The sequence below is a fragment of the Mytilus californianus genome, unplaced genomic scaffold (assembly GCF_021869535.1).
Source record: "Mytilus californianus isolate M0D057914Y unplaced genomic scaffold, xbMytCali1.0.p SCAF_2, whole genome shotgun sequence".
Taxonomy (NCBI): Eukaryota; Metazoa; Mollusca; class Bivalvia; order Mytilida; family Mytilidae; genus Mytilus; species Mytilus californianus.
In genome coordinates, this window is record NW_026262668.1 from 80,784,191 (window position 1) to 80,807,238 (window position 23,048).

The 23,048-nt window shown below is 33.2% G+C and overlaps 1 protein-coding gene across 2 annotated transcripts in view; it reads left to right on the forward strand.

Annotated features, from left to right (window-relative positions):
* The window catches only part of LOC127728272 (collagen alpha-1(I) chain-like), a 156,644-nt gene that overhangs the window by 32,802 nt on the left and 100,794 nt on the right, over positions 1 to 23,048 (forward strand). Inside the window, exons 19-31 of one of the 2 annotated variants that reach the window (XM_052235556.1) lie at positions 91 to 144; positions 801 to 899; positions 2,695 to 2,739; positions 7,793 to 7,846; positions 8,116 to 8,160; positions 8,791 to 8,898; positions 9,488 to 9,541; positions 12,062 to 12,115; positions 17,294 to 17,347; positions 19,960 to 20,004; positions 21,627 to 21,779; positions 21,992 to 22,045; positions 22,765 to 22,818. In XM_052235556.1, the coding sequence (XP_052091516.1) occupies positions 91 to 144; positions 801 to 899; positions 2,695 to 2,739; positions 7,793 to 7,846; positions 8,116 to 8,160; positions 8,791 to 8,898; positions 9,488 to 9,541; positions 12,062 to 12,115; positions 17,294 to 17,347; positions 19,960 to 20,004; positions 21,627 to 21,779; positions 21,992 to 22,045; positions 22,765 to 22,818 (873 nt within the window). The remainder of the gene's footprint in view (positions 1 to 90; positions 145 to 800; positions 900 to 2,694; positions 2,740 to 7,792; positions 7,847 to 8,115; positions 8,161 to 8,790; positions 8,899 to 9,487; positions 9,542 to 12,061; positions 12,116 to 17,293; positions 17,348 to 19,959; positions 20,005 to 21,626; positions 21,780 to 21,991; positions 22,046 to 22,764; positions 22,819 to 23,048) is intronic. The other variant, XM_052235557.1, reaches the window with a different exon arrangement.

The following is a 23,048-nucleotide window of genomic DNA, read 5'->3' on the forward strand; positions in this document are numbered from 1 at the left end:
TGATATTCAAAATTATCCCAGTTCTTCAAAGTCTTGGTGACATTGTTAAATAATGACATAACAAATTTATACATGAACTATTTTTTACAGGGAACAGTAGGAGCACCAGGTGCCCCTGGTAATGGTGGAGCACCAGGGCCAACTGTAAGTATTCCATGTGTCATGTCTCAAAAATCCCAAAGCAGTCTTACTTCAAAATTTCTTTTCTTTTGTAAATTTCAGTACAGATCTTTTAATCTGTTGTTTAGTGATTTTTTGTTCTTTCTAACGTGCTAATTAAGCAGATGAAATGTTTTGATTTCCACTTTAAATGTCCCAAACATTTTTTATAGTTTGACCATTTGATCCTGTAGTAAATGTATGGTCAGGAGACATTGTCTGTATGTTGATTTTCATGCAGTCAAAGTGTCCAAACCATACCTTACTTTATGATGTAATCACATGAGTGGTTTCTGTAAAGTGATATAGGATACTGAAAAACAGACCATCTTAGAATTACTATATTAAATATTTTATATGTACTGTACCTGCTACAAAGATTATTTAAAACTTTAAAAGACCTCTCTCACTTGAATTGGAATAAATAATAATTTTCTCAAATGTAGATTTAATATAGATATGAATGTGTTAGACATAGAATATATTAGTGAATGTGTGGTTTCAAGAAAATATCTCTGACAATATAAAAAGTCTTAAAAATTTGCATATATACACATTTCTGGACAAGGTACAAGTGTATGTGAAACTGCAAGTAACATTTTTTGGCAGCAGATATTTAGAATACTAGTTTTCTTTTTTAGGGTCCACCAGGACCACCTGGACCAATGGGACCACCAGGCATTTCTGGTCCTGCAGGAAAACCTGGACTTCCTGGTTTGCCTGGACCACTTGGACCAGCTGTAAGTAAATTACATTAACATTTTTGTTTCTTTTTTTTATAGAATTTATTCAATTAGCTAGATTTAATAATCTTGGCAACAAGATTTCCCTCTTTTTATAGTATACAAGAGCTCACCACACTAGATGATTTTAGGATCCATGTTTTGGCTGTAAAATATCTTTTCTTATTAAATTTATTTATTGTTATTTAGCACAAATATGAGCAAATCTTAATAGACTTTTGTTTGGATTAGGTTTGCGATTCTGTAAAATTCAAATGCTTTATTTCAACTCTTTTAGACAACAAGGAATTTAAATAAAATCTGAACATTTGTTGTGAGAAAGACCCCTTAAAGCAAGAAGAAGGTGTCATGTTGGCAAAGTTATCACATTAAAAGCATTATATGTTCCCCAAGTTCACCATGTTGGGTCTTCACTTCTCTCTGTTTGGCTACCAGGGAGAACTCAGTTCTCCATAAAATTCTGAAGTATGACCCCTGGTATACATGTATATTGATGAACATTTTTGGGGTAAATCAGCACCTTATAAAAGGACTTCTAGTTTAACTCTTTAAGCACTATGACCCGGTTTACCAGGAAATCAATTTTACTTCCGTACACACTATAGCCCGCTATACCGGGCTGCGCATGCTACTTTTTTTAATCCGAGATTTCCATTGGTCAGTCGTTGGGATAACCCCTCTAAAGTAACATACTAGAGTCATATACATTCATTTGAGTTTCTCTGGCTTTTTATGTACTTTTAACGGAAAATAAAGTAAATATTGGTCTATTATTAGCGTCGAAAATTTTTGGAAGTTTTGTACACAAAATGGCAGATAGCGATAGTGAAAACGACCTGTCAGTAGACGAAATTATTGATTATGTCGGCCAATTTGACTTAATAAATGTTAATCAAGCTTACAGAAATGAATTAGAAAGGCAATGGAGAAATATAGTGGGGGACAGTGATGATGAGGATGACTTTGAGGGGTTTGAAGCCGCGGACATGTTGACAAAAATTTTGACACATGGAGAAAGACAGAAACTCGAAGAAACATTCGTGAATTTAGGGAACGTGTGGGCCCAGTTAGAAATTTTGACACTTCAGCATCTGCCCTGAACTATTTTCAATGTTTTTATACTGAAGAAGTCTTCACTTCTATCGTCAATTTAACTGATTTGAACGCAATCCGAAAATCATACATGAAAGTTTACAAATTTACCTGTGCTAACGAAGTACAAATACTTTGTCAATTGAGACAATATCACTTTTTTTTTTTTTAATAATCATAAACTATTAAATCAATATAAATTCAAACAAAATAAAAGTGATGTCATAGTTAAAACACCAGTTTATCAAAATTACCTGATTTACCTGTATTTTTACCTGTATTTTTACCTGTATCTCACCTGTATGTCACCATAAGTCACAATAAGACAAACAGGTACAGCAAGTACAAAGTATGCTGATTATTTTGATACCTCATATGATGGAATTGGACGACTGAGTACAAATATACATCAGTTTTAAAGTACCTTCCCTAAATAAATGAAAATTCTCAAAGTTACTTAGTGTTGAAGGGTATGATACATTGAAAGTTATGCAGTGTTGAAAGAGTTAACATGTTTAACATTTATTTCAATAAAAATATTGAGTTTTCATCGAAAGTGAATAGAATTGTTCCATAAAGATTTGAATGAAAATATATGAATGTTTTAGATAATAAATCAGAGAAAGAGGAAACATGATTTTTGTGAAAAATAAACCTATGATATCAGATTGTAATAAATACTTTAATTATTTCTTGACAGGGATTACCTGGCAGAGAGGGCGAACCTGGGCTTAAAGGAGATCAGGTAAGTAAAATTTAAGCAATTACTCCCTAGTTTATGTCAAAACAGTATTCCAATGGACCCAGCATTTAAAATTTTATTACTGAATGGGTCTATTAAAGGTCCTGAATTAGTGTCCAGAAACGGTATTTCCAATGGACCCAGCATTTAAAATTTTATTACTGAAAGGGTCTGTTAAAGGTCCTGAATCAGATTTCAGAAGCATTATTCATACCTGCCAAATTTTAAAAATCTCCATGGGGGATTTTAAGCACAAGAGGACCTATTGTTTTTAATCTACTGTTAAATTGTTTGAATGAATATGTATGTGCTTAAATATCCTTTTAACTCATTTGAATGCCTATTTGGAGGTGTTCAGTTTATTTAATAAAGAATTTAAAAATTCAGGTCAACACCTCTCCTGGGGGAAACCCCCTTAAATCGTGGAGGTTGGCAGGTCTGAGTATTTCCACTAACCAAGCATTTTATTACTGAATGGGTCTGTTAAAGGTCCTGAATTGGTTTCCAGAAACAGTGTTTCCAATGGATCCAGCATTTAACATTTTATTACTGAATGGGTCTGTTAAAGGTCCTGAATTGGGTTCCAGAAACAGTATTCCAATGGATCCAGCATTTAACATTTTATTACTGAATGGGTCTGTTAAAGGTCCTAAATTGGGTTCCAGAAACAGTATTCCAATGGATCCAGCATTTAACATTTTATTACTGAATGGGACTGCTAAAGGTCCTGAATTGGGTTCCAGAAACAGTATTCCAATGGATCCAGCATTTAACATTTTATTACTGAATGGGTCTGTTAAAGGTCCTGAATTGGTTTCCAGAAACAGTATTTCCAATGGACCTAGTATTTAATATTTTATTACTGAATGGGACTGCTAAAGGTCCTGAATTGGGTTCCAGAAACAGTATTCCAATGGATCCAGCATTTAACATTTTATTACTGAATGGGACTGCTAAAGGTCCTGAATTGGGTTCCAGAAACAGTATTCCAATGGATCCAGCATTTAACATTTTATTACTGAATGGGTCTGTTAAAGGTCCTGAATTGGTTTCCAGAAACAGTATTTCCAATGGACCTAGTATTTAATATTTTATTACTGAATGGGACTGCTAAAGGTCCTGAATTGGGTTCCAGAAACAGTATTCCAATGGATCCAGCATTTAACATTTTATTACTGAATGGGTCTGTTAAAGGTCCTGAATTGGTTTCCAGAAACAGTATTTCCAATGGACCTAGTATTTAATATTTTATTACTGAATGGGTCTGTTAAAGGTCCTGAATTGGGTTCCAGAAACAGTATTCCAATGGATCCAGCATTTAACATTTTATTACTGAATGGGACTGCTAAAGGTCCTGAATTGGGTTCCAGAAACAGTATTCCAATAGATCCAGCATTTAACATTTTATTACTGAATGGGTCTGTTAAAGGTCCTGAATTGGTTTCCAGAAACAGTATTTCCAATGGACCTAGTATTTAATATTTTATTACTGAATGGGTCTGTTAAAGGTCCTGAATTGGGTTCCAGAAACAGTATTCCAATGGATCCAGCATTTAACATTTTATTACTGAATGGGACTGCTAAAGGTCCTGAATTGGGTTCCAGAAACAGTATTCCAATGGATCCAGCATTTAACATTTTATTACTGAATGGGTCTGTTAAAGGTCCTGAATTGGTTTCCAGAAACAGTATTTCCAATGGACCTAGTATTTAATATTTTATTACTGAATGGGTCTGTTAAAGGTCCTGAATTGGGTTCCAGAAACAGTATTCCAATGGATCCAGCATTTAACATTTTATTACTGAATGGGACTGCTAAAGGTCCTGAATTGGGTTCCAGAAACAGTATTCCAATGGATCCAGCATTTAACATTTTATTACTGAATGGGTCTGTTAAAGGTCCTGAATTGGTTTCCAGAAACAGTATTTCCAATGGACCTAGTATTTAATATTTTATTACTGAATGGGTCTGTTAAAGGTCCTGAATTGGGTTCCAGAAACAGTATTCCAATGGATCCAGCATTTAACATTTTATTACTGAATGGGACTGCTAAAGGTCCTGAATTGGGTTCCAGAAACAGTATTTCCAATGGACCTAGTATTTAATATTTTATTACTGAATGGGACTGCTAAAGGTCCTGAATTGGTTTCCAGAAACAGTATTCCAATGGATCCAGCATTTAACATTTTATTTCTGAATGGGACTGCTAAAGGTCCTGAATTGGGTTCCAGAAACAGTATTCCAATGGATCCAGCATTTAACATTTTATTACTGAATGGGTCTGTTAAAGGTCCTGAATTGGTTTCCAGAAACAGTATTTCCAATGGACCTAGTATTTAATATTTTATTACTGAATGGGTCTGTTAAAGGTCCTGAATTGGGTTCCAGAAACAGTATTCCAATGGATCCAGCATTTAACATTTTATTACTGAATGGGACTGCTAAAGGTCCTGAATTGGGTTCCAGAAACAGTATTTCCAATGGACCTAGTATTTAATATTTTATTACTGAATGGGACTGCTAAAGGTCCTGAATTGGGTTCCAGAAACAGTATTCCAATGGATCCAGCATTTAACATTTTATTACTGAATGGGACTGCTAAAGGTCCTGAATTGGGTTCCAGAAACAGTATTTCCAATGGACCTAGTATTTAATATTTTATTACTGAATGGGACTGCTAAAGGTCCTGAATCAGTTTTCAGGGATAGGTTTCATTTTCCTCTATAATAAGATACATGCAAAGGAAATATTTTGTTCAAATCCATTGAATTTCAGAGTAAGGAAGTAAACAAAAGAGTACAAATTTATAATTTTGAAGGGTAGATATTATTTCTTCTACAAAGAACAGTGTAAGAATATATTTCTGGACAGCAAAAGGACCAGAGATATTTATAGTTTAATTAGGGCCATGCCTATTAATTAGTTGAAGGCCTACACAGTAATCATCTTGTCCCTCTGTATGTTTGCCAAATTAATACACCATTTTGACTCTCTAAATTTAAAACCAATAGGAGTTCAGTGCCGAAACTTGGCATGATTATTCACCACTTCTAAAAGATATGTTGTGTACATGGAAGAAAACGTACATTGAAGATCATGATTAAAAAGATAACTGAACCTAGACAAACTTGTGCATAAAAAATAGAATAACCCTTATTGCATCACACATTTATTTACTGTGATGTCTCCTATAACTATCGTCAAGTTCAACCCAAATAATCATAATAATTTTTATGCGCCCATCAAAGACGAACGCATTATGGTATACCAACGTTCATCTGTCCGTCAACACTTCATACAATAAATCAACTTCGCTGTATCCAATTTTCATTTAACTTTAACACAACATTGTTTTATTTTTTACTTTGTCAATCCAGAGTTACAGAACTTTGGCCCTTAGATTTAAGATAATTTTTCACTAATTGCGCACTAACTCCAGTATTTATTTATTAATTTCCTCCAAACTTTTTTTGAATATTTTGGTGTGTCGGAACTTTAACTTTTACATTTAAGGCAATTTTTCACAAATCTCGCTCTTACTCCTGTATTCCTCGATTGATTTCCTCTAAACTTTACATTATTGTGGTGACTGAAATAAGGAAGCTCCTGTATGTATTTTTTAAATTTTCTGGTCTGTAATTCCAGAGTTATGGGACTTTAATTGTCAGATTTTAGTAAATTTATCAAATATTGTACCATAGGATTGATTTAGTGGAAACTTTACTTGACTGTTGGAATTGGTGAACATAACAAAATGTGTGGTTTAAATGGTATCCTCAGGCATGTTTTTCTACAGATCCATTTTTATTAAAGAATCAAGTTTAAGGCAAAGCATACATTGTAACAAACAAATAATTTATGTGGAAAATAGCGGCCACAGTTCACATCGAATGATGAGATCTGACATGATAGCAGAATGCCAACTTACGGTAATTGATTTAATTGACAAGTCTGTGCACCATTGGTGACAATGGATGCTCGAGTTCCTCCAGGTTAAATACTAAAGAGAACAAGGGCCATGATCCCCAGATACGTCAGGTCATATTCGAATCACCCCCTGGTTTCACTTCAGGGGAGTGAAGATTAACAATTTCTAGATCATAAAACAGTTAAGCTCGAACTGGTACCAATTCAGAACCGGCCACTCATGGTAGCTATATATACATGAGATGGTCTCAACAGAACTTCCTGCGGTACCGCAGGAAAGTAAAAACCTAATATGATCCGACATACAATACAGGAGAGGATCAAAACCCCTTAATCTTGCCAGATCCCGACATACGTTTTTGACTGTGACTAATCATTTTATTACAATATAATGAACAAATTAATTTCAAGATAAATGCTGATCTTTAACAAAGGAAAATTAAAAGTTTAATGCATTCCTGGCAGACAAACTAATAACGCATATTGATGGTTCCATTTTCACTCTGCTGGTATCTGAATATCCTGGTAAAAGTACAAGCCACTCACTAAAATTAACATTAGCCTATAGTTCTCGAAAGTATGATTCAGCAAGCAAATCCATCGGCTTTGTTTGTCCTCTCTATTTAGTCCAATAACATTATGGATCAGGCTTTTTCTGGTCATCCTGAAAAATTAATAAAACAGCAGCAGACAAAGAAATTGTTATTAGATGGTAGATTGCAAGGGGAGGTGGTGGGTTTTTGAAACATTCATATATCTACAACAGTGGCTAGTTCAATGTAAGGCTGAAGAGTCACGTGAAGTTAATTAGCGGGAAACGAGATACGGATCCGAATGATGCATTAATCAAATCTCTTTCATTTAATTGGTTTATCTTATAAATGAGATAAACCGTACTATTTGCTTATGATTAAATGCCTTCGAAACATCCGATTTTATTCTTGTAACAATTTCAATATGCATAATAAAGGTTTATCATGCGCTCTTAGAGAAGCTGTTTATTTATCATTGTAAATATTTTATGAAAAAAACAACCTTTTTTTTTTTTTTAATAATTAGCCATTTGACTTAAAAGAATTCATTGTCTGTATTGCATTCTTAAATTGTTCCGATTTTTTTTAATTTCAGGGATCACAAGGAATGCAGGGCATTATTGGTTACCCAGGACCAAGAGGAATTAAGGTACTGTGATTTTTTAAGGTACACTTTTAATGTATAGATACAGACATTCGGACTTAGAAATAAATATTGCAAACCAGCCATTTAAGACTTTTACCTGTTTTTGTTCAATGTACTGTGTAGTTTGTAAAAATACTGTAAGTATTTGAATAATTGGAAAACATGATGTTCATATATGATTAATTTTCCAGTAAAAACATAATCTGAAACATTTATTGAATTGTTTAAAAATGATATATCTGTAAATATATTGAATGTATTGATATTTGTAGGGAGATACAGGTAACACAGGACCAATTGGGATCAAAGGTGACATGGTAAGTAATACAAGTAACATAATGTCATAAGTTCTCAAATCTCCTTCTTTTCATATTTTAATGGATTCTGAAGAACAAACTGTTATTGTTAAGAGAAGAAATGTTTGCAGAGAAAACATGAGTTCTTGAGGTACTCTCAATCGAAAACTTAAACATATATATTTGCTTTCATTTTTCATGGTTTCATTATATCATAAATGCATGGAAATAAGAAGTGCTGTTTTTATGGTCTTTAAGCTGTCAATGTGTATTTTTTTTCTAATTAAAAAAAACAGTGCATAAAATAGATCTTACAATCTCTTTTTCTTTAGTTTTGAAGTGGTCTTAAGTTTTCTTAAATTGTGTTTACTGTCAAGATATGGTATAACAGAAATTTTGATATTATTTGAGCTTGGGAGTGCAATTTTTATTCTACAAGAGATAATATTCACCAATACTCATGAAAGTACCCTTCTGTTGTATAGCAAAGCTTGAAAAACATAATTTTGTCACTGATAATGTTGATAATTTGAAGCTTCATTTGCAATGATGCAATATCATAGAATATTGCATACTTACTTTTAGTTATGTTCTTTAGGCAATGTTATGTTGCTATACAATAATATATTTTACCTATACCTATTGTTTTAGGGTGGCCTAGGTATGGATGGCATGAAAGGAGACTATGGATATAAAGGTGATAAAGGACTTAAAGGAACTCCTGGACCACTTGGATATGAAGGAATTGAAGGAACAAAGGTAATCAACATGGAAATGAACATTTCCCTCCATTCAAAATCCATTTCATATTTTACACAATTAGGTTTTAGACGATATAATTCTTGTTAAGCTGTACTTATTAAAAAATGGTAGCCAGAAATGAAAGATGGTATTTTAGATTTAGCTATGTTATTTTACCTAAAAAAAAGTACTAAAGTTTGTTTAAAAAGTATAAACAGACTTTTATGCAGGTGACAAAACTCTTCATAACCTAAGGAATATACACTAAGATATTTATTTTAGGAATTGTGCAAACTTAATTAAATCTTCATAGACAAAAATAAAACCAATTTCTGACTAATGAAACAGGAATCATTGGTTGAAATTTAACAAAAAATTGATGGAAATTTTAACAACTGTGTCATGAAATTTTAGGAAGTAGGAAAACCAGAAGATCTTGCACAAAAAAACAAATAATTTGTCAAATGAAAATAATATGAATGTTCACCTCAAACACTCGAACATGCAGCCACACAATGACCAGACAAACTCTTGTTGTATATATCAGTTAAGTCTGTACGAATTAAATCTGATAAAAAGATAATTTAAACATTTGTTTTTTTTAAAGGGAGATCCAGGACAAAGAGGAGAAGTTGGAGAACAGGGTAGTCAAGGAGAAAAGGTGAGAATCATTGAGGCAGGATAAAATAGTGTAATCATAGTTCCTTTTGAATGGAAATAAATAAATAAAAAAACAGACTTACTTAAAAAATCCTAAGATTAAGCGCCCCTGTTATTGCATCACCTCTCACATACATATTTAACAGAATGATAGATACTGGTATATATCCTTCTTTACTGAAGAATGCTAAGGTAACACCAGTTTTCAAGGATGGTGACAAGCTTTTAGCAACAAATTACAGACCTATATCTGTTCTTCCAACTTTATCAAAATTAATAGAAAGGCATGTTTCTAATAACATGTACAAATACTTATCTAAACTTAAACTTTTACACCCTACACAATCTGGTTTCAGGCCGCAGCATTCTTGTCAAACTGCACTTATTAATATCATTGACAAATGGTTGCAAGAAATGAATGATGGTAATTTAAACCTAGCAATTTTATTAGATTTTAAAAAAGCTTTTGATTTGGTAGATCATGACATTCTTTGTTTAAAGCTTGAAATTTATGGATTTAGTGAGGCTACTGTTAGTTTTTTCAAGTCATACCTGAATAACAGAAAACAGCAGGTAAACATTTGTAATGTTTACTCTGAACAACAACATGTAAAATTTGGTGTCCCCCAAGGTTCTATACTTGGTCCTCTATTGTTTGTGCTATTTATAAACGACCTTCCCTTATGCATTGAAAATTGTGAAACAGACCTATATGCTGATGACACCACTCTTCATAAATCAGGGAAAAACATAGAAAATATACATGATGATGTTCAAGAAGATTTATACAGGGTTGAAGAGTGGTGCAAAATGAATAACATGTTCATTAATGCAAATAAAACAAAATGTTTGGTTACTGGAACAAAGCAGAAACTATCAATTCAGACTTATCAACCAAACTTAATAATAGATTCAAAAGTATTACAAAATTCTTCATGTGAAAAATTATTAGGTGTTAAAATTGACAGCACACTTAACTGGAGAAATCAAATTGACCAAGTTTGTGCTAATATATCATCCAGAATATACCTCCTTTCTAAAATAAAGAAATTTTTAGATATAAATGCAAGGAAAACATATTACAATGGGTATATTCTGCCCCTGATTGACTACTGCTGTATTATTTGGGGTGAATGTAAAAATGAAGGGATAGCAAGAATTTTAAAACTCCAAAAAAGGGCAGCAAGATTAATTCTAGATGCAGTTCCTTTATCCCCCTCAGCCCCCTTATTTAAAGAACTTGGGTGGATGACAGTTGACAATAGAATAAAATACCACAAATATTTACTTCTATATAAATGTATGCATATGGAAGCACCAATGTACCTAGTTCAAAAGTTTAAACTGAAATCAGATAATAATCCTTACTCCCTGAGAGGCGTCACTCAAGGTAATCTGATAGTTCCTAAGCCAAAAGCTGAGCTATTTAAGAAATCTTTTGTTTATTCTGGATCAGTGTTATGGAATGGACTACCAAACAAAATGCGTAAAGCTCAAAACACTTATACTTTTAAACAAAGTATCAAGAAGTACTTAACACAGTCCTGATAAGATTATGTTTCTACAATGTATTTGTATATTCTTTTATTTATATTTGTATTTGATTTTTTGACTACATGTACATCTTGAACAGCCTTATATCTTATCATGTTAGTAATATTACATTGAACTAATTGACTGTAAATTAACTATGTGTAAATATCTGTTTTTTGATTGTATTGTAATTTGTATGTGAGGGCCTCAGGGAAGATTAGTTTATTGTAACTAACTGAGTTTACCCTCTTTAAATAAAGAATTTATTATTATTATTATTATTATAATACAGTTAACTACTGTGGAGTCATTATTATTCTTTCATCGGTTTTGTGGATATTGGTGTATAGTGGTACCACGAATTTAAATGTATCTTCGAAATGCAAATTTTATACAGGCTTGTATGCAGACTGGTGGCTAAACCACAAATCAAATATCCACGAACCTACATTTTTTCCTCAATCCACGAAAATTGGTACCCACGAAAAATAAATGAATCCACAGTATATTGTTTGTTTGAAAGAAGGAAATAATAAAATTTGAAAAAAAATGTAGAGGTAAAGATCTTGAAAATATCATTATGGCATAAAATAGTTCAGTTAAACTAAAAGGTTTTAACATAATGATATACCCTACCTTCTATAGATTTCAGAGAATTCAATTGAATGTGCGAAGTCACATGCTGACTGTGTACTGGTATATTTATTACACAGATTGCCCATTATAAGAAAGCATCTGTAAGATACTCATTTTGTATTGCAAGAATCAGATAGTCAGTAGGATATAAATATTACACAGTTCATCATTGGTATATACAAGGTCTGTAAATTTTGTAAGGGGACTCTAGCTATGCTCTCATCTCATATAAAATTTACTGAATGTGTATATACCCTATTAGGTCATGGACTACCTGTGTAGTAAATATTATTTAGATTATTTTACAATGTCTTATGAATGTACACACTAATTTAGTCAAATATAATTTCAGGGACGACAAGGCATGCCAGGTATAACAGGATACCCTGGACCGACAGGACCAAAGGTAATTGAACTATTAAAAAAACAAGATTCTTTCCAAATTAGATATTGAACTTTTGCTCCATGTAGTGAACTAAATCTATGAACTTAAAGTTTTTAGAAGCCGTTATGAATAGGTAAAATCTGACAAAAGCAAAAATGTTCAGAATGTTGAGCTCTACCAATTGTCCATATGCGTCAAAACTGTCAGATGACTTCTTATAGGAGTTATTGCCTTTAAATGACAAGTTTTACCATTGTTTTCAATTTTGCCTATTATCTTGAAAAATATAGTAGATAGAAAGAAACTGCAAACTGCAAAAATGATCCGCACTACAAGTTCTACAAATAAGTCCACATTGTCGAAATCGTCAGTCGACTCCTTATTAGAGTTATTGCCCTTTGATGACAACTTTTTACCAATTTTTGCATTTTTGCCTTATATTTTAAAAATTATAATAAATAGATAGAAACTTAAATAAGCAAAAATGATCAGCAAGACAAGACCTACAATTAAGACAATATTGTCTGACGACTCCTTATTGGATTTATTGTCCTGTAATGAAGAGTTTTACCATTTTTTTTTGCATTATGCCTTATATGATAAAAGTTATAATACAGATAAATAGACACTTTAAATCATAAAAATGATCAGCAAGGCAAGATCTACTAACAAGTCAAATTTTGCCGATATAGTTGGTAGACTGTCACTCTTTATAGGAGTGATTGACCTTAAATGAGGATTTTTTTTACCCTCTGTTATGTTTTGAGCAAGAACTAAAGAAGATAAAGAGAAACTAAACAGAATAAATGATCAGCAATACAAGATCAACAAAACAGAGATTTTTTGTCATGAGAGCCTCTAGTTTTGTCATACATGATGACAGATTAATTGTCCTACAACAGATAGAGTACTGGGTTCCATAAGTCTCTTCAATGGTTTACAGGTGTTAAATGGTTTTGAAATTAAGACAATTTTCTTTGTAAGCACCCTTTTAGTGTTGTATGAAATTATATTGAAGCCTTGCTACTTACATATTATCCTGAATAAGAATGTTAAATTTTTAGGTAGATATTAATCTGACAATTGGGAGGGTGACTTGGAAAAATATTGGGGTATTCCCATATCAATTCTTGTCACCACAACAACAACTTCATTTCTCATGAGATACTCTACATGTTTATGAAGGTTTCCACTTGACTTATGAAAACCTTGATGAGTTGAATAATCAGAAAAATCTGAAAATGGGAACTTTCTTTGGGGAGAGGGACTGGTCAAAGTATTCCATTTTAATTCTCATCGCCAGAATAGCACTTTCATTTATTATCAGATTGGCTTTAAATTTTGATGAAGGATTCAATCTTCTCTTCAAAATCTGAAATGAATGTAATAATCGGAAATATCTGATAGGGGGAACTGAAAAAACATCCCATATTACTTCTTGTCGCCAGGATAGCACATTCATTTCTTATCAGATTTTCTTCAAGTTTCTATGATGGATTCCATTCATCAAAACCTCGGATGAGTTCAATAATGAAAAAAAGTCTGAAATGAGGAACAATTTTTTTTGGAAAGGGGGACTCCTGATAATTTCCCATTTGAAATATGTAGAGTGTATGTATGTGAACTTGTTCACTAAAGGTTTTTCTTTTTTATATGCCAGTTTACGGGAATTATAATGGTATACCATTGTCCGTCTCTCTGTCCGTCCGTCCGTCCGTCCGTCAGTTCGTCAGTCCTATTTCTTGTAATCGCAACTCCTCTCAAACCACACAACAGAATTTCACGAAACCTTTTTAGATAATAAGGACATACTATGTAGTTGTGCATATCGACAGGAAATTACGATTCAATTTTTTTTCTAGGAGTTACGCCCCTTTGAACTTATTTACTTTAATGTACTACTGCAACCTTTTGTCATCGCAACTCCTCTCAAACCACACAACAGAATTTCATGAAAAATTTTCAGATAATAAGGACATACAATGTAGATGTGCATATCGACAGGAAATTACGATTCAATTTTTTTTTTCCAGGAGTTACGCCCCTTTGAACTTATTTGCCAAATATACTACTGCAACTTTTTGTCATCGCAACTCCTCTCAAACCACACAACAGAATTTCTTGAAACCTTTTCAAATAATAAGGACATACTAAGTAGATGTGCATATCGACAGGAAATTACGATTCAATTTTTTTTCCAGGAGTTACGCCCCTTTGAACTTATTTGCCCAATATACTACTGCAATCTTTTGTCATCGCAACTCCTCTCAAACCACACAACAGAATTTCTTGAAACCTTTTCAAATAATAAGGACATACTAAGTAGATGTGCATATCGACAGGAAATTACGATTCAATTTTTTTTCCAGGAGTTACGCCCCTTTGAACTTATTTGCCCAATATACTACTGCAATCTTTTGTCATCGCAACTCCTCTCAAACCACACAACAGAATTTCATGAAACTGTGCAGATAATAAGGACATACTATGTAGATGTGCATATTGACAGGAAATTATGATTCAATTTTTATACGACCGCAAAAAAATTTTTGTGGTCGTATATTGGTATGACGTTGGCGTCGTCGTCGTCCGTCGTCGTCGTCGTCTGGCGTCGTCCGGCGTCGTCCGAAGACACATTGGTTTTCGCACTCTAACTTTAGTTTAAGTGAATGGATCTCTATGAAATTTTACCACAAGGTTCAATACCACAAAAGGAAGGTTGGGATTGTTTTTGGGGGTTATGGTACCAACAGTAAAGGAATTAGGGGCCAAAAAGGGGCCAAAAATAAGCATTTTTGTAACTTCCAGACATAACTTGTGTGTTAGTGTATGGATCTCTCTGACATTGTACCACAAGGTTCCATATCACAAAAGGAATGCTGGGATTGATTTTGGGGGTAATTGCCTCAAAATTTTAGGAATTAGGGGCCAAAAAAGGGGCAAAAAACAAGCATTTTTCTAGTTTCATAACAATAACTTGTGTGTAAGTGTATGGATCTTTCTGAAATTGTACTACAAGGTTCCATATCACAAAGGGAAAGCTGGAATTGAGTTTGGGGGGTAATTGCCGAAACATTTAGGAATTGGGGGCCAAAAAGGGGCCAAAAATAAGCATTTTTCTAGTTTCCAGACAATAACTTGTGTTCAAGTGTATGGATCTCTCTGAAATTGTACTGCGAGGTACCATACCACAAAGGGAAGGCTGGGATTGATGATGGGGGTAATTGCCTCAATATTTTAGGAATTAGGGGCCAAAAAGGGGCAAAAAACAAGCATTTTTCTAGTTTCAGGACAATAACTTGTGTGTAAGTGTATGGATCTTTCTGAAATTGTACTACAAGGTTCCATATCACAAAGGGAAAGCTGGGTTTGAGTTTGGGGGTAATTGCCCTAAACGTTTAGGAATTTGGGGCCAAAAAGGGGCCAAAAAACACATTTTTCTAGTTTCCAGACAATAACTTGTGTTCAAGTGTATGGATCTCTCTGAAATTGTACTGCAAGGTACCATTCCACAAAGGGAAGGCTGGGATTGAGTTTGGGGGTGATGAATCATAAGGGGGTTCAAAATATTTGTGGGGGGGGGATTTTTTTTTTTTTCATTTTTTTTTTCTTTTAAAATTTTCCATTTTAAGTTGGTTATTTCTGATTTATATTTAAAAGCAAATAATAATGATATGGTAGGAGATACACACCAAACAGGATGTGTAAATTATTATATAATAAGTATTGTGCAATAGCAAGAAATTTTCAATTGCGCAGTATTGCACAATAGCAAGAAATCTTCAATTGCACAGTATTGCGCAATAGCAAGAAATCTTCAATTGCACAGTATTGCGCAATAGCAAGAAATATCCAATAGCACAATATTGCGCAATAGCAAGAAATTGTCAATTGTACAGTATTGCGCAATAGCAAGAAATATTTAATTGCACAGTATTGTGCAAAAGAAGATACTTCGTATAAATTGCTTATTTCTTGACCAATTTCAATGGGGTTTTATTCTTGAATTCTTGGGTTTCTTTAATATGCTGAATCTAACCGTGTATTTAGTTTTTGGATTTTGGGCCCTGTTTTTTTAATTGGTCCAAATTGAGGTCCAAAGGGTCCAAAATTAAACTTTGTTTGATTTCATCAAAAATTGAATTTTTGGGGTTCTTTGATATGCCGAATCTTACCATGTATTTAGATTCTTAATTTTTGGTTCCGTTTTCAAATTGGTCTACATTAAGGTCCAAAGGGTCCAAAATTAAACTTAGTTTGATTTTAACAAAAATTGAATTCTTAGGGTTCTTTGATATGCTGAATCTAAACATGTATTTAGATTTTTGATTATGGGCCCAGTTTTCAAGTTGGTCCAAATCGGGGTCCAAAATTAAACTTTGTTTGATTTCATCAAAAATTGAATTTTTGGGGTTCTTTGATATGCCGAATCTTACCATGTATTTAGATTCTTAATTTTTGGTTCCGTTTTCAAATTGGTCTACATTAAGGTCCAAAGGGTCCAAAATTAAACTTAGTTTGATTTTAACAAAAATTGAATTCTTAGGGTTCTTTGATATGCTGAATCTAAACATGTATTTAGATTTTTGATTATGGGCCCAGTTTTCAAGTTGGTCCAAATCGGGGTCCAAAATTAAACTTTGTTTGATTTCAACAAAAATTGAATATATGGGGTTCTTTGATATGCTGAATCTAACCATGTATTTAGATTTTTGATTTTTGGGCCGCGTTTTCAACTTTGTCCACATTGAGGTCAAAAGGGTCCAAAATTAAACTTTGTTTGATTTCATCAAAAATTGAATTCTTGGGGTTCTTTGATATGCTGAATCTAACCATGTATTTAGATTTTGGATATTGGACCATAATAGGTGAATGTCCAATTTAAAATTTTTAAGTTCTTAGACCACATTCATTCTGTGTCAGAAACCTATGCTGTGTCAAATATTTAATCACAATCCAAATGCAAAGCTGTATCAAGCTTGAATGTTGTGTCCATACTTGCCCCAACTGTTCAGGGTTCGACCTCTGCGGTCGTATCAAGCTGCGCCCTGCGGAGCATTTTATTTTTTCTGATACAATTTATTTTTCTTACACTTATATTATTTCTCCAATGACAATGTGGGGACGTGGGGTATGTGAGCGCGCTCACTAAGGTTCTTTAATTTAATCTACTTTAATCATAGTGTTTGATACTTACAGGGACCAACTGGTCGTCATGGACGCCGTGGAAGAAGAGGCACAAGAGGAAAATCTGTAAGTTCTTAATTCTTCTTTTACATTAATTAAGCTGAGCCAATTAACAAAAATGAAAAATTTTTCATTTAGTTTTATATGTCTTAGAAGGATCAAATGTTGGGTAAAAAAAAATTGTACTTAAATGATGAAGTCTCCCAACAGCTTAATCTTTACTACAAATAGACAATCATAGAAAATCATCAAGATGATATGATATAATAATAATATTGACAAATTTTTTTTTTTTTTCAATATTCAAAATCATCAAGTGAAAATGACAATATTTTTTATTTGCAATGATACAAATATTGCAGAACTTCCAAATTAATGAATACATCTTGTTTACCTTACAATAACATGAATTTCAAGATTTAAATAGGCTGCAATATTCCATAGTAGTTGTTCTATTTTTGTCTTGCCTGCGACTTTCCAGTATGCGAGACATAGGTATTACTATCCGGCAGCGGCGGCTTAAACTATTTGTATAAAGCTTTTTATTTCAGAAGGTAGAAGACCTGGATGCTTCATACCTTGTATGCAGATACCTTATGTTACGAATTTTCCGTCTGTCATATGCCCATTGTCCTTGACCTGAATTTCATGGTTCAGTGACTTCTTGAAAAAAATTACAGTTTTTTTGTCATGTGAATTTCTCACTTATTATGAGTAATAGGATAACTATATTAACTATATTTGGTATATGGGTTCCTTGCAACGTCTACATTTTCCATCAGACAGGGTTAACCTGACCTCGACCTCAATTCATGGATCAGTGATCAAGGTTAAAGTTACGTGATTAGGTCTGTTTCTCAGATACTACAAGCAGCAGGTCAACTATATGTGGTGTATGGAATGATTGTAAGGGGTACATGTCAGACTGGCAGGTTTCATCTGACCTTGACCTCATTTTCATGGTTTATTGGTCATTGTAAATTTTTTGTGTTTTGGTCTGTTTTTCAAGTACTAATAGAAATAGGTCAACTTTATGTGGTGTATGGAATGATTGTAAGGGGTACATGTCAGACTTGCAGGTTTCATCTGACCTTGACCTCATTTTCATGGTTCATTGGTCATTGTTAATATTTTTGTTTTGGTCTGTTTTTCAAGTTCTGTAAGCAATAGGTCAACTATAATTGTTGTATGGAATGATTGTAAGGTGTCCATGTCTGTCTTGCCAGTATCATCTGACCTTGACGTCATTTCCATGGTTCATTAGTTAACATTAAGTTTTTGTCTCGCCTTGACAGTGTCAAAAAGCGAAACATAGGTATGCTGTTTCCAGCGGTGGCAGGCAGCGTCAACAAGGTATTAGTTTGTGATTAGGTCTAGTTTATGGTGAACTACAAGTGGTAGGTCAATGATATTTGGTATGCAGTTGTATTAGCATTGCAACATCTCATTTCCATGGAGATTATTTGGCCCTGCCCCCTCAGTCATGGTCTATTGACTTTGAAACTTTTGTTTAGTTTACATGTATTAGTTTGTGATTAGGTCAGTTTATGGGGAATCACTAGTGGTAGGTCAATGATATTTGGTATGCAGTTGTATAAGCATTGGCATATCTCATTTCCATGGAGATTATTTGACTCCGCCCCCTTAGTCATGGTCTATTGACTTTGAAAATTTTACTTAGTTAACATGTATTAGTTTGTGATTAGATCAGTTTAAGATGAACTACTAATGTTAAGTCAATGATAATTGGTATGCAAATTTATTGGCATGTGAAAGTATCGTTTCCATGGAGATTATATAGCCTCACCCCCTCATCATGGTTCATTGACTTTGAAACTTTTACATAGTTTACAAGTTAATGTTTGTGTTTAGGTTTGTTTAAAGGGAACGACTTATAATAAGTCAATGGTATTTTGTATGCAGTTGCATTAGCATTGGCACATCTCATTTCCATGGAGATTGTTTAGCCATGTACATTCAGTCATGGTTCATTGACTTTGAATATTTGCATAACTTACATGTTAAAGTATTGCTATTCAATTTCAACATTTGAACAATCAAAATTACAAAAAGGCGAGACATATCTCTGTGACAACAGTTTATTGTGTTTTGGTCTGTTTTTCGATTACCATAAGCAATGGGTCAACTATATTTGGTGTATGGAATGATTGTAAGGTGTACATGTCTGTGTGACAGTTTTTATCTGACCTTGACCTCATGGTCATGGATATTTACGAATGTTAAGTTTATGTGATACTTGTAGTAAAACCTTTATCTTTAAGACTTTCAACATAAAATCAATGGTCAGTAAAACAGGCGAGACATTTCAGCGTGTGCACTCTTGTTTTAGTTATACACTATAAAAAATGTCATTTTGTTCTACAAGGAAACATATATTACTCAAAGAAACATTCATCACATTTTGAAGATTGATAGCATAATAATAATAAAAAAACATATCTTGACCCAAGCCAAGCATAAACTGAAAACATAGAGAATAGTTACAATGTTACAATCAAAAGGAATAGGGATACTTTCTAATGTAAGATAGACTGCAAATTTGATAACTTCAACATTGTTGAATCAGTATGTTCAATGAAAAAATGTCTAGTACAAAATGAGTTGTATTTAGATAAAAGATTTATCAGTACTTTTCATTCACATAACTTTTTTTTCAGGGAAAACCTGGACCAGTCGGAGACCGTGGAGAGCCTGGACCACAGGTAAATAGCTGACATTTATAATGATAGATCAGTGTTTTCCATTCGGCATTTAAGCCAGGTGTGCCGACCACTTTCTTTTGAAAACCGACCACCTTTCCATTTTAGGAAAAATTTAAATACTAATCGCGCCTCACATTTGTTTTCATTGACAAAAATGGCGGATCGTCAAATTTCAATGTTTTCTTTTTATTAATCGGGGGAAGAGAAAGGCAGGTGACGATGGTGATAAGGAAAATTCTATGCTAAATAAGTCAACTAAAACGGATAGTTGTATTGAAATTGTTGAAATTGAAAAAAAAGTATCAAACAACAGAAAAGGCATGCAAGGGATCGCGAAGATGAACAGGTTGGGAACAGTCCCCCAAATGAGGGATATCCCTTAAATGAGGGACTGTCTCTCTGGCAAAAGGTCATGTCAATACTGTTGAAGAAAAGAAAAGAGAAAAACTTAGATTTTTTAACTTAAAAGGGGGAAAATCGTTATATTTGGATCAACTTTTTTAAAAGAGGGTCCAATTATTTTTAATGATAAAGCAGATATAAGTCCAGGAATATTACAAATTTCTTGGACATGTTTTATAATACAATACCAAATAGATGTATAGTTCTTTGGGAAAAGTTTCTGTAAATAAAATAAATATGAGTTCATTTGTATCTCAGAAATATACCCCTCATAAAAGGGGTAGTCATTACATTGAGAGTTTACCCCTCATTTGAGGGGTTGTTCCCAAGCTGATGAATATGAATAGGACTTTAAATGGCTAATCGGCACAGAAAGAGGATATTTCTGTTCTGTGTGCCAAAAATACAACACTAAAGCGAGGAACAGGACAGAAACTTGGATCGATAAGCAATGCATATGCAGGAGAAGGGAGTCCTGCAAACACCATATCTGCTATCCGAGATGCTAACAACTAATTTGTCAAATAAAAGGCTAGCAGTGATAGCAAAGAACAGTTCAATTTTATTAAATGTGAATACAATACTAATCCTTCTTTTTGTGTCCCAAAAAACAGTAAAGTTAAACCCGGTTGGAAATGCTAAAACAAAAAAAAAACCAATCGGTTGCAAGTGATTTTTTCAAAACACCCACCTTACCTTAGTGAAAAATGGAGAACACTGTAGATTGAGTTATGCTACATAACTATTTTGTTTAGCGGCATTTTATAAAGAAATTAAATCATTTGCAATAAGATTATTGATTACAGAATTGATTGTCACTCTCTATTATATAGTTTTTGTTGACAATAGTCAGAAGTTCTGAAAGAAATATGTGAAAGCTCATTCAGATTCTTAATATTCTCATAGTCAAAAACGGCTAGAAGGGCTGTTTTAATTCTGGCTATGAAGTAAAAGAGACCTGACAACTAATATACTGATGACAGTTGATGTAAATAATAAGTTAGCCTGTACATATATACATTTCAAAGGAAGAAACTTTAAAGTTTTGGTGTGATTTCATAATTCTCTTGTTAAATTCATTATCTTATGCAATATATATATATACACTTATTACGATTTGTGCTTGTAAATAAAAAACTTGCATGCATGAAATTGTTGATCATTTACAATAAATTGATAGATCTATGAAAATAAGTGATGGTGTTTGATGTATTTTGTAGGGACCAAATGGTGAAAGAGGAAAGCAAGGAACACCAGGTCCCTTGGGACCAAAGGGAGATTCAGGTGTACCTGGTCCACCAGGTTTTCAGGGAGAACAGGGAATTCAAGGGCCTCCTGGACCACCAGGTTTGATGGGGCCTTTTGGTCCACCGGTAAGTAACAATTATTACTTGTTTGTCTTCTAGTACTTGTTTTTAGAACTGATTTCTTCTTGAAATTTCTTGATTTGTTTAATCATTTTAGATATTGTTATTTCTTTCAAGATAAAACAGTAGAACATATATATGATACCAGTTTGTACTGGTACAGAACTGAACCTTTTAAGCCATTAATGAGATTAACATGTAGAATTTCATCATTGTAGGGATTGCCAGGAAAAGAGGGAATGTTTGGACCCCCTGGAGAAAGAGGTGAATCAGTAAGTATAAGTAGTAATGTATACCCCACAAAGGCTCGATGAATGCTACAGGAACTAATTAATGACCTCATGTCCCCACATTGTTTCAGAGCAGATGAAAATGCAATTCTAAAAGTTTTTTTTTTTCAGATTGAAAATACTGATATTGAGAAGTAATTAATGGGCAAGTGTAACTCAAGAATATTATTTGTATATTTTTAGCCTATCTGGCCCCATTATTGGCCAAGTGAGCTATTGCTATCATTTGGCATCTATTTTTGTGCTCCATTGTTAACTTTATAAATATGTTCTAAAACCATCAGACAATTTCAACCAAATTGGTCTAATTGATCCTTGGATTCTTATGCCGCCATTGCATTTTCATTTTGTATGAATAGAATATAAGGAGATTTAGTATGATTGGAAACTAGACAACTATCCACCAAATGTAAATACTAACAGGTCAGTGTACTGCCTTCAAAAATGAGCAAAACTCATATTGTTTAGTATGTATATAATATAAGTAAAGTCTGTGGTTTTTTGCCTGCAAACCAACCAACATGGCCACTATGACTTAAAATAGAAAATACATGTAAAATGCAAAAACATTACTTATGTAAGACTTAAGTTTTTAAAAAAAAAAAAATCTCAGAGCAAAAAGGTTACGTAAGAAAATTTTTATGACATGATTAGATATAGGTTTTTGACAGGTAATTTATATATATTATTCTACTTGACAGGGTTTGCCAGGACAGCCAGGATTGCCAGGACAAGCTGGTGTTATGGGTGCATCAGTAAGTTATTAATTAGATTACAATGATTATTTTTACGAATATTTTATTCTCATAAACATAATGTTACAGAGAAATTAGTATACAATTATAATACAATAATAGTGCATGCGTAAACAAATATGAAACAAAGACAGTACACTATAGTTCAGAAATCTCTCTTTATTTCATTTTAAACAGTCTAATACATTTAAGTTATGCAATGTAAATTTTGATCTAAATTAGCACAATGT